The sequence below is a fragment of the Phlebotomus papatasi genome, chromosome 3, assembly GCF_024763615.1.
Source record: "Phlebotomus papatasi isolate M1 chromosome 3, Ppap_2.1, whole genome shotgun sequence".
Lineage (NCBI taxonomy): Eukaryota > Metazoa > Arthropoda > Insecta > Diptera > Psychodidae > Phlebotomus > Phlebotomus papatasi.
In genome coordinates, this window is record NC_077224.1 from 44,250,578 (window position 1) to 44,263,703 (window position 13,126).

General features: G+C 33.6%; 1 protein-coding gene across 1 annotated transcript; it reads left to right on the plus strand.

The window, feature by feature from the left end:
• Window positions 1–8,104: 8,104 nt before the first annotated feature.
• Window positions 8,105–12,363, plus strand: LOC129806695 (uncharacterized). Its single transcript, XM_055855465.1, has 6 exons — window positions 8,105–8,285; window positions 9,109–9,317; window positions 10,561–10,726; window positions 10,785–10,981; window positions 11,042–11,168; window positions 11,336–12,363. Exons 1-6 carry the CDS (start codon window positions 8,105–8,107, stop codon window positions 11,782–11,784), a joined length of 1,329 nt encoding a protein of 442 aa, XP_055711440.1. The 3' UTR covers window positions 11,785–12,363.
• Window positions 12,364–13,126: the final 763 nt, after the last annotated feature.

Here is a 13,126-nt window from a genome sequence, read left to right on the forward strand (position 1 = left end):
AAACTTCCGCGCTTGGTGCGGCTGAGCTCTGTACTCCTCAACCACACTGACCAATTTTTCTTCCCAAGCTTTTTTCTTGCCTCTGTACAGTTTCTTCTTCTATTTTCTGAGCTTTCTATAAGACTCTACCCGTACTCGTGCAAGCGTTTTTTGTGAACTAAGCATGGCTCGGTATGCTGCATTCTTACGTTGAGTCGCCAGTTTGCCTTCACCATCGAACCAGTCGTTTCGATTCTTCTTCCGATAATTTCGAGATTAGGGATAATTTCGAAATATTAGGATTGCTGTCAAATACACTCACTCAGAGATGAGCCCAAAATTTGGGAGATCAGACTGAGCTTCTAAATTCATGAGGTCTAGTGAAACTCACGTGGATTAGTGACATCAACGCCAGTTGCAAAAATATAAAACTTCACTTGAAGTGTTTTTGGGTACTTTTCGAAATGTCAGTTGGATGAGAAAAAACATGCAGAGTAACAGTATACAATGTTGCAAAATCTTAAAATGCACGAAGTAGGGCAGAGTGTTTCTATCTGTATGAAAAATCCATTGATATTGAACTTTAGAAGTTTTTCAACAATCAAAGTGTACACATTTAATAGAAATTTACGCTGAAAACGCTAAACCTTGATCATAAATCTCCAGTGTATAATTTGGGACGTTAGGCTAATTTTAATGCTAATTTTTTCGAGTTTAGTATTCGCAAGATTCAGCCTGTGTCTATTTTCGGCATAAGACTCGACGGCATAAAAGCCTGCGTGATCTTGTTACTTTCTATGCAGAACGCTTCTTCTTCTCTTTAAGTTTTACGTCAAAGGCCGAATATCACTTGGCATCCACACAGCCTATGCAGAACGCACGCTCATCTTGCCACGGCCACTTTTAAAGTAAACCGTGCGCTCGTTCTACTTCTGATGTAGAGCATGCTCTTGTCACTTTCCATGCAAAACGCGTGCTCTTGACACTTGCGATGCAAAGCGCGCGCTCTTGTCACTTTCTTTGCGGGGAATGCCCGATCATGCCTCACTCTGTACACGAGTATGAGTTCCTGTCATTCTCTATACGGAAAACTGGCGTTTTACCAAGCCCTTTACGGAAAAAGCGTATACTCCTGCTACTTTCTAGGTAGTACGAGTTCTTTCCACTCACCATTCATTCAAATATTCATTCAATCACCCCTTGTCACCTCTCAATCATACAATCGTTAATGTTCAAATGCTAAAAATCAAATACTTTTTTCCGTGATATGTATGAACTTTTACTACATTTTTTTTTGATAGAATCTAAACTAATGGTTTTTCGTTTACGTTCAAAAGACTTATTTTTTTTTCGATTGACATTGCATTTAACTGTATTTTGGAGTATTATCGTGATAAAACATTGAGCGGTGATGGCTAATGGCAAAATAAAAAACATTTTGCTGGAATGTCGATCGAATTGCGTTATGGGGAAGTTTTTCAATTATATTTCTCAACAAATTCTAACGTCAATACGCTTGTTGGCATTTTTTTTTCAGTCATCTCGATTTAGCGCAAGATTTCTCCCTAGTTCAGCAATCTTCTGGATCATTCTCCATTGTTACCCAAAGACGAAGAGTCCTGGCATCTCATAAAAAAATGAATATTGACGTGAAAGACGGAAATTTTTATGATTCCCGAGTGTGAGTGACTGAGTGATGAAATAAAATTGGCTCGTCTCTCGCAATTTTATTCCTTGACTGATGGATTCATATTTTGATGAAGCTCAAACCCCTACTCAACAACATAAAAAAAAGTGTAGGAGCTTTTTTCCTCAGCAAGAACACAATTTCTTTTCACGTGACGAAGGATATGTTGGTAAAAAAAAGTTCAATAAATTCTCAAAGAGTAGAACTGTACAATAATAATAATAATAAAAAAAGCTCTATAGCACGAGGTTCGTTTTTTTCAGACTTCATCATATCCTGTGTAGAGTTATTTTTTATACAGACTCAATTAATTCATTTTGTGTGAATTGCATCCTATAAATTGCACCTCATAGGCAAATACGAGTAGAGGTGACGGGCAACTTTACGGGGTTAAAAAAAAATTGGAAAAAATTTCTGGCTTTAATTAAAACTCACAATTGCTTTGTTGGCTCGAATTTGGGATTATAGCATTTTCGAAACTTTTCCAATCGATTTTCTGCATATTGTAATGTTTGTCGAATAGTAGATTATCTGTACTAATCCTTTTCATAGTATTTTATGGCAAAATTATAACTTTTCATCAAAAGCTTTCAAAGCTTAAAAGAGTCTGTTTATTATAAGTTTATTTTAAAATCAAAATATTGGAATAATACTGTGACAAACTGTAAGTAATTTCAAAAACGGAAAATATTTTTTACAGAATAATAAAGTTAATTAGTTTATTAAACATACATTAGTTATATTTCCTTTTTTGCTATCTAACGTTTTCATTAGGGGGAATTTTGAAAGTGGGGCACCTTTGAAATTAGAATTTTTCACCTATTTTTAAATAAAATTGAGCCTTATCGTGATATAATTTAGCTTCTCAATCTGTTTGTGCAGCTAAATTATATCACTATAAGGTTCAATTTTATTAAAAGTAGGTGAAAAATCCCAATTTGAAAGGTGCCCCACTTCCCCCTACATCTGTTTCAAACGAGAGTACCAATTCAAGGATCATTACCCACCATATTATTAAAATATGATTGAATAACATAAAGAGAAAATCAAGGATAAAGTCAATGGAGGAAAAAGCCATTCTACTCTCTCATAACGTTTCAAGAACATCCAGAAAACCCTTCCGCTTCTGTTTGAAGACTTTCTTCATTTTAATGAATATTCAATAAAGTTCTCGTCAACATGGGGCTATTTCTCTGTGAATTTGCACGCGATATGGAATTTAAGAAGCCACTATAGTGCAGGAATATTTTTAAATTTAACTCCTCCATTATTAATTCCATGTCTTGATAATTTTTCTTCTAATCTGATAAATTCACGTTAAATTTCTGTGTGTTGAAAATGTTCTAAAAACCTGTCCTTTTCATGTTACAGACTTTCTCACTCTGTTAGCATTTCAGACAAGTTTACGTGAGAAATAGTTAATTACAGAGATATTATTTTCCTTATACCAAAGTTGAAAAGAATACTGAGCAAAAAAATGCGTTTAAAATGAGAAAAAGGTTTACAGTGAAAATTTTAATCCCTTTTGAGTGAAGTAACTGCGGAAATAACGAAGCGCAAAAAGAATTTCTGCAGTGCTTTATAGCTTTATTGCTAGAATTTATAGTTGCTTTAGTTTAATGGGTGTAGGAGATATGGGGCAATTTCCTACAGCTCAATTCTTCTTTCATAATTCTTTTGCCAAATGAATAAGAACAAACCAATTAACTTGAATTAGTTTTTCTTGACTATACTTTTAGCTAATTTGAAAAATAAAGAAAAATATTAAGTAATTTTAAATAATTATTCCAAAAGAGGTGGAAAAGCGTCTCAGGCTTTGCGAAGTTCACGAACTTGGGACTTATACCGGCTTCAGACTGAAGGTTTAGCCCAGTTCCCGAAGGTCTACAAAATCCAAATAGAAACACAATTTTGTTGATTTTGAAAATCTAACAAATTATTTGTCCTTAATATCCAATTCTAAGCAACAATCTCCTTAAATATCTTGTTGGATAAGGAATTAGAGGATTTAATCCATATGGCTAGACCTCAGGTCTGAAGTCCGTCTTAGTTGCTATACCTCGAAAGCAATTCCTCATCATTTACCGTTTACCGGCTCTCAGCAGATTTGAACCGGTTCGTAAATCACTCAAAAGATTTCACAAAATAGGTTTAAGAGTTGGGGGAGTTGGGGCTACAATGATATACTGGTTTAACTTTATATAATTTAGATAGACTAAACAAATGTGGATCTAAATTAAATTATGGTAAGTTTCAGTCTCCTTTAAAAGTATGCGATAAAATCGTATAACAGTGTATCCTCACAGCTTAAAGCCCCTCCCCCTAATAGAATTGATTTTTGGACGGAAATTACATACCGGTTCATAACCGGTTCATTACTAGTTCACAACCGATTTTAACCGATTTATAAATCTAATTTACTTTTAGTATAGGCCTTAAATATCGAAAACAGAAAATTCTCTCAGATCTTCTGACTCCACTTCTAATTGTCTGAATTCAACCGCTTTATACAGCGAAAGTGAAGGTTCTAGTCAAATGCAGCTACTTTTCAGAATAGCACTACTTTATGAAATAATCACTAGGAGCGCTAGCATCTTAAAATATAATTTCGAAATTTGCTGTGGCCGCTGTAGCCATTTTTATTCAAACTCTCTCTGTCTGTATTTTATAACCGTAAATGCGGTAAGGTATATATCAAAATTTCAGACTCGTAAAGCTTACCTTAAAGGAATGGTAAACTTATTTATCTAGAAAATCAAGGAATTCACTTTAAATATTTCTCCTGCCATATATGGGTCGAAAGAAAAAAAGATGAAAGAGTAATATACTGAACTATGTTAAATCTTATATAATGCGCATTACTAAACGGAGTTCCCTTTTTACCTACGAATGCGTCGCGGAAACTTGACTTGAGCTTCTGTCTGTTGATTCTCTATATAACAGTCATAAATTCACATTACGGAAGGTAGACTTTCTTATATGCGAGAGAAAATTCCGCACTTATGCTACAAACGGTGGAACAATTAAAATCTCATATAAGAGTGTTTCGTGTATGGTGGAATTTGTATGCGAGATAAGAAACTCCCATGATTTTCACCTTGACAAGGTGGGTGGTTCGAGCTCATTTTTTTCATCAACACAAATTTCCAAGGGACTGAAATCAAGTCACGATTGTAACACACCCTTAATTTTCATTCATTAATTTTTCCCTCCATGAGCGTATGCGTAAAATTTTCCTCATTCTAGCATTTTGTTCAGCAAAATTGCTTCATATTTTTCCAATCTGCAGGGGTTCTTACTTTCAACCCCTCCTTTATATTTCTTGGCACGATATGATGAAGGGTTTAATAAATTGATTCAAGTGAACAAAATAAAATCAACAAAATGCTCAGTACCTCATCATTTTCTCTCCAATCGATATAATCTTACACCGGAGGCGATTTTGTCGCCATTCTTGGCAATATTTGTCGATGGCCAACAGAAAAAAAAGAAGTAACGAGTGGCAACAAGAGATAAAAGATCAAGAAGGACAAGATTTCTCTTCTCATATTTCACAGTTTTTCCTTTCTACATTTTATTTGACACTCTGTTTTTTTTTTTTGGCCCGCAGATACAGAAGCTTTCTCAGAAGCTCAGCAAAGATTCTTATGATATCAAATTGAACATTTTGATGTTCTCCAAAGTTTTTTTGCTCACAAATCTTGTTAAATGGCAAGAACAGCATTCCTTACTTTGTCTAGGAAGCTCAATGTGGAAAAGCATTATTAAATTTATGGCATTTCAATTTTTATCTACGATTCGATATTTTTTAACAACTGTAGAAAGTTTCATATGTTATAAAATGAGGATTTATTTCTTAAAGTATTTTTTTAAAAAAAGAAACATTAACCCTCTTTACAGTCTTTACAGAATTTTCGACTTTTAAGCAAATACTAAAACGATCAAGAATATAGTAAATTCAAAAGTTCACGGTTTTTATTTACGATACAGCGTTCCCTAATGACGAGAGGTTAGTAAATAATATTCTTTCATAAGCAAAAATATAAGCTGATAATAGAATATTGGGGATCTCAGTGGCGCAATATGCATGACCGTTAGCTCCTGGGCGGTGAGATCTCTGACTTGACTCTCACGCTTTTACTGTGTTATCACACTTGCACATTAAAATTTTAAGATGATTCACATTAATTGTCGCTGGTGAGAGTCCAAATGTGTAATTTGTGTGTTTGAATCATTTTATATTCAAAATTCGATCTATTTGTTGATATAAAGATAGACTTGGCCCGCAAAATTTGATATAAATTGATTTATAGCATTAATGCGAAAAATTAATGCGATTTTCTCTTTAATTTTTTAATGTGAAAAATATTTATGCTTTAGGTAAATTTAAACTTATTTTTGCAGACCAAGTCCACTTCTTTATCAATAAATAGAAAAACCCCAAATATTAAGTGATTCAAAGACACAAATAAGATATTTCGACACTCGATGAAATTTAAGATGGTTTCATTCCATAGGGGCTTAAACAAACAAAATTTGGGGCTATTCCAAAATGGCGGAAGGGGAACGGGTTTGATCTGAGATTAATTACTTTTAGCGGCCCATCGACATTAACCTTTTTGGAAAACCGCTATTCGATATCTCTCTCCGTTCTCTTCCCAGAAGTAGTTATACGACGAACGGACGGACGGGTCGACCACGAAAATCGATTTTTAGTGCACGTGATATTTGTAATCTAAAGCTGTCTACACATTATGAGCATTTTTTAAAAAAATTCTTTAAAAAATTTTTTTAAAAAATTTTTTAAAAAAAAACTGTTTTTTAAAATTTAAAAAAAAAAATGCCTCCACACTATACTTAATTTTTGTAAAAAATTTTTGACAGATTACTCTCAGCATTTCGCTTGGGATTATTTTTCATGAAAATTTGTCATTTGAGTGGTGGAAAAAGTGTGAAAAGTGTTTGTTGGAATTCCCTGGGATAGTTGTTAGTGAATGTTCGTGGAAAATTTTCCAAAATTGCAAAAGTGCAGTGTTTTTCTACAGAAGTTGTTCCCAGTGGAATCAATATTCCGGAGTGTGTGAACATAACCTCAAAATGTTGTTTTTCCCCAAAAATTTTGTGTGACTATCGCAGTTATTTATGTACAGAAATTGTTTTTCTTTGCGATAATCTGGAAACCAAAACATGCTCATCAGAAGAACCGCAGAAATTACTCGGAAGGACAAATTTGTTACCAGGAACAATGGGTAGAGTGGAGAAGAAGGTGTGCAGCTCAAAAGATCCTAGATTCCATTGATCAGCAGCTCTTTCTGGAAAAGCTTCAGGACTTTAGGAAAACTTGTGGATACGTTTGGATGAACAGGAGTATTTGTAACCAAGAACATTGACGTAAGTACTATGAATATGCTAAAAAAAACTCGCTGATTTTATTGCAAAGCTATTCCTGCAAAAAATTCAGGACTACAATTGGAAGAGCATGATAGTGGATGAGGGGAAGGACTTTGAGGAATAATTAGAAAGTGCTTCCCCAAAATTCCTGCAAAAAATTGATCCAGTGCAACTCTACAAATTTGATTCCGGATACTGGATGACACTGATTTGATTCCAGACACTGGTGATAATTATGATAAATTTTATGAAAAATAAATTCTCATATCTTGGTTTCCAATCCGAAATCTTTTATTGGTTATCCGGTGTACATTAAAGCCTTCTCCCTCTATCCACTACTGTCCAAGCAGGAGTCCCATGGAGGAAGCAAAAGTTTGTAGCCATCTCATCCTTGTGCTTCCGGATGGGAACATTTCCATCGTGGTTGAAAAGGAGGAATGATGGGAGGTGGTTCTGGGGCTTCAAGTGATGGGCTGTGGTAACTACGGATGACTCTTGCATGTACTAGGATCTCCTCAGTGGCTCTGAATAGGTCTATTGTCTTGATTGATTTACCAGGTTCATGTTCCAAAATTCTTCAATTTCCTTCTTTCCATTCATATTTTAATTTGGTGCACGAGGTTACTGTACACTGAGAGAAGGTCTCAAAATAAATGAGTGTTGAAATAAGTGTTGAAATAAGTGTTGAAAGAACTCTGCACGGAGTGAGACTTGCTGTTACACTCACACCCCACCTTAAGTGTTGAATAAAGATTTTTTTTTTTTCAATTGGTGTTGTGAACAGACTCAATAAGGCTTGCCTGAACGCTTGTCATGCCTGAGCGTAATGTGTGTTGGCGCAAGCCTCATATTTTTATGATTAGTCTAACGCCAACACTCAAATAATTGTATATCAAGTGCATAATGAACACTCGTGAATGTTCAACGAAAGAATTGTCAGTGCGTCACTTCAGTTTGCGCAAATTCTTCTCTGCAGTGGATGATTTTGATTTGCTTTGTGGTAATAAGCCGGTTTGATAAAAACAGTTTAAAGTTTCAAGTGAAAATATGAGCGAGAATAACAGTGATATTGATTACTTTCATGAGGAAGTGGATGTAGAGGAGTTAGTGTCATCCGTGTCATCACAGGAGCCCCAATATGTGGTGCATTGTGTAGAGACTGCCGCGGAGACGTTGAAACTTCTCAAGGAGTGGCAAATGCCCTCTTCTGTGGTGCACAAAATACTCGGTAAGTACAATATTTTCATTTTAGTGTGTAAATTTGCCACGTATAAGCTCCCCAAATCTCAAGTTTTTCATTAAACTCAGAATGGACTCCATGATGACATTATTTGTCTCAAATCAACCCAACAGTCTTTCCTCACCCGAACACGGTTCTTCTGGTAATTGAAACATTCTACACTGCTTGGTTCTTTGTTTTTGAAATGTAAAGACCCAAAGATTGCTCCGGCAATGGTCATTCAGAAAAAATCTCCAAGGATGGAGTAATTTTCAAGGAACTTCTCATCAGCATTTTAGCAGCAATTTTCCTTGGCTTTGAAGTTTTGGTTATGATGCTCTCAGTTGGTATTTACGTTTAGAATAAAGAACAATTCCAAAAATATGTCCAGAACCCCTGAAAAGTGTTCTAGTTTAGTCATTTACGTGGAGTCTCGTGTATACAAAGAAAAATGTAGTTAATCTACAAACATAACCTTATTTTGTCACGCCATAAGGAAAAGGTTCTGGAAAAAAATCCAGAAAAGTTCTGGGACCTTTTAACATAAAAACCTTTTTATGTCGATAAAAATATTTCCTTTCTTGTCTTTACTAGATATTTCTTAGAAAGAAAATATGGTGTGTGAAGATATTGTGTGAGCTCTTAAAAAATTGATATCATTTCAGCCTTCCGGAACATTTCTATTTTCAAGAGAGCACACTATTCTATATTTAATAACCTCTTTTTCGAGTTTTTCCTGATACTTAAAGGTTGCCTTTGAAGAATCTAAATAACTGCTTCATTTTAGGAAAACTATACATAAAAAATATTACTTTCTTAATAACATTTGCAGGTCTAAATTTAACGGTGGAAGACATCAGTAATTTAATTGAGAGCGATTTGAACACAATTTTTGCACCAGATCAATTGCGGGATAAAATCAGGTTCCGCACTTCATTAAATAATTGGCGCAGACATCTACCCACCGGAGCTGCTTCCTTAGATTGCTGTGAAAAGGTGGTATCAAGTGACCAAAGTGCAAGCTCTCACCAAATTGAAAAGGTAAAATCAGGAAATAATTTTAAATAAAATTGTGCAGATTTACTATTTAATGTGACTTTCCTAATAGGGGTTCTTATGTGCATTTGTTTGTTTTTTGTTCTGATTTGGTTTTAAATTTTTATGTACAGTAGACTCACGCTAATTCGGTTCTTTTAAGATCGGGCTACTTTTTAATTCGGGCTGCAGTTAAATTCAAAAAAAGTTTGTTGACATTTTTCAAGTTTGAATATGATTCTCAAAGGAAGCAAATATGTTCAAATTTGTCATGGTTTTGATGTATTTTTGCAATATTAAGGAGTTTTCATGAAATTTACCATAAATATGAATATGTAAAGTCGATATGTGTATGCAGATGAACAAAAAATCCTTGCATTTCAAAAAGTTTGTTGCCTGAATTTCTCTCCAAATCGGGTTACACTTCAGTCCCAAATGCCCGAATTTGAGAGAGTCTACTGTATTCAAAAGCATGATGTATATTACATTCATTGTAGAGCTTTCATTTACACCATACTTTACTGCTTTTTAATAACTTAGACTGTAAGGCAAATACTAGAGACTACCACCAAGGGAAAAGGGTTACTGAGCAATTACGAGAAATCAAAAAAGCTTAATGTTGCACAGCAAAGTGACCTAGTGACTGTTCTGGTGGAGTTCTTCCTGGAAAGGGATATTACATTGGGATTGCAACAGTTGAACGATCTGGCTGAACAGATTGTGGAAACGTTCCCAACTGAAATTAAAGTAATGTGCTAATATTATGGATTCTTATTGTTTATAATAGCCTTTTCAAGACCTTTTTTTGCGTAAAAATCCTCAGTTTCAAATTTTATTTTCAAATCTTTTTTTCTAAAATTTTTATGTTTATTTTAAATTATACATTTGCTTTAAGTTAAAAATTATAGTGGATCGATTCCAATATAATCTAAACTGCATTAAATTTTTTGAGATTTATTAAGTGTGACATTTAAATAACTAATAAAAATTGAGTATTACTTGAATGTTTAGAAACTTTCATTGTCCTGCTTTCCTAGTTTGCTTGTATGTGAATAAAGTATTATCTTGTCATTTCTGTTTTAAGTTTATTTCATGCGCTTACTGTTTTTCAGTGCTAAATTTGGCTTGAAAGGAGTTATGCTTTAAAAATTCTTAAAAATATATGTATAATTTTGGTTGTATTAGATTAGTAAAATCCGAGGTTTTATTGTTTATATTATTTTTAATACATATTTATTTTTTTCCATAGGCTACCTATTACATCCCTAGACCACCGGGTGGATATCCTCGAGGAACCTTTTATGATAAATATAGAAACTTGCGACGCAGTTACATTAAGAAAGGTTACATCAATAAGAGAGCAAGAGTGAAGTCAGTCACTTATGAGATACATGAGAGCGAAGATTCAGATCCTGGTATGATTTTTTGTTGTTTTATTTTACGTTTATTTCTTATCATAATTTTAATTTCTAGCTGTTGATCAAGGATCCTCTTTACATGATCTTAAATTGTGGTTGTCTTCTAATTTTGAGCCACTCCAGCAGGTACAAGAAAATTGGACTAACACTTTTCCTCTGAGATGTCCAGCTGGACAGAAGCACTACGAGTTAACAATCTCTGAGATTATGAGCGAATGGCCAATTCTCAAAACGGCAGTTGCATCAATCTTGGTAAGTGTTCTGAACAATACGTTTACGAAATCAAAATTTCATTTTAATATTTGTTTTCAGATTAATTTGGATTTTGCAATAGTAAACCCTGTAGCAGGATCATTGGAAACACATTGGGAAACTTTTTGCGGAAAAGTTCTTAATCATGTGTCTGGAATTGGAAACAAGCACAATGCTGAAAATCCAGGTAAGATTAAGAAAAATTATAATGCTTAAAAGATTATAAGGTGAAAAAATTCATCTCTCTCTTTATCTATTTATTTATATTTTATTATAAAAATCTTTTAGGTTTTTTATTAAATTTATTTTATTACTGTTTCTAAGATTTAATGTATTTACGTAAAAAAATTACAGATTCGTGGGACATAGAGTGCATGCTTGGACTCCATAAATTACTGCCTCCCAGTTTCAGTAAAACCGCAGGCAAGTCTGGAAAAAAAAAGTGGACGATTGCAGATAGCCAAAAGAGCCAAGTGCTCTTTATTCCGGTTTTAAATGATCTTGAAACGGTTATGAATCAGCGCCGTCAAGAAGGTAAAATACAACCGTTCGTCGTGATAATTGGGACTCAAGCACAACCAACTGGATTTTTCGTATATTTGGACGGCCATTTTCTAAAGTTCTCGAAGTTTGTAGAAGCTGTCGACATTTGCTTCAAGATCTTTCATCTGTTCAACGTTGAGTACCCCGATCAAAGTATCACAGTTTGGGAATTTATATCAAGGTATTTCTATCAAATTAAATCTACAACTAAACAAATTCCTAAAGTTGAAAATTTGCTGAACAAGTTCCAAGTGAATTAAAATGGCTTACATTTGTTTCTTGTGCAAAAATTGTTATTCTACAGTAGATATATTACTTTGGCACATAAAATCTAACCATAATACCTACAAAAAGAAAGACTTCAAATTTTGCCAGAACAATTGTTCACAAATTTTTAATCAATTACGGCTGCTAGGAAGGCATATGAAGGTAACACACGCTATAGAAAAAAATCAAAGTAATGCAACTGAAAATGTTTTTGGAAAAGAAAGTGAAAAAAATCAAAGTAGTATTGAAAAAGAACTGGAAACGATTGAAAACAGTATTATAGTTGAAGAGATTGAAGAAAATACTGCAGAAACTGAAGAAGTAAATACCACTATACCGAATGAAGAGATAATCGAATTTATATTAAAACTGCATGATAAAAACAATATTACCAGAAAAGATGTTGTCTGGGTCTTAGATATAGTTTTAGAATTGTTATCTCAAGTCTTTAAAAATGCTCCTAGTAGTTCTATTTTTGATAGTTATATTAAAAAAATTGAGGAATTATTTAAATCCGTAAACTCTGAAACGAAGTTTTTAACATACCTTAAAAAAAGAGACTTATATCAAAATCCAGAAAAATATATTATCAACCAACAAATTAGTGAAATTTCAAGGAATTATCAAGTTGAATTACAGGAAGAAAAAATAACAGGTGTAATGATGCCAATTCAATTTCAACTTAGGAAGTATTTAGAGTCCAATGATGTATTTGAGAAATGTATGAACACTATGGAAAGTTATGAAAAACAAATAGATATAAAAAATATTGTGAATGGGCAAAATTGGAAAAACAAAAAGGCTCAATTTTCGGATAAAATACTTTTGCCAATATTAATTTATTTAGACGATTTTGGAATCAATAATCCTCTTGGGCCCCATGCTGCTTCTATTTGTGGTGTTTACTACTCAATACCTGTAATACCTGCTCAGTATTTGTCGAATACGAATCATATATTTCCGGCATGTTTTCTAAATGCAAGTCATGTCAAAAATTTCGGGAATAAGAAATGTTTTAAAAAATTAATAGAGGAATTAACTAAATTAGAAACTAGCGGCATTGTCATAAATGTGAAGAATGAAGAAAAAAAGGTCTATTTTTCGATAGCAGCTATATTAGGTGATAATTTGGGATTAAACACTGTACTTGGATTCACTACCAGTTTTCGAGCAAATTTTTTTTGCCGCGCATGTAAACGTCATAGGGAGAGTGCAAAGGTTGATGAAATGGAATATACGAATTACTTAAGAAACATTGATAACTATAATGTAGATTTAACAGCAATTAATAGGTTAAAAAACACAGGTATAAAAGAAGATTGCGTTTTCAATGAA

Bases quoted from the DNA above. Each gene is read 5' to 3' on its own strand.
- LOC129806695 (XM_055855465.1), top strand. From the start codon at position 8,105: ATGAGCGAGAATAACAGTGATATTGATTACTTTCATGAGGAAGTGGAT. The intron at 10,727-10,784 runs GTATGATTTTTT...TTTAATTTCTAG, and splicing joins GAGCGAAGATTCAGATCCTG to CTGTTGATCAAGGATCCTCT. The intron at 11,169-11,335 runs GTAAGATTAAGA...AAAAAATTACAG, and splicing joins GCACAATGCTGAAAATCCAG to ATTCGTGGGACATAGAGTGC.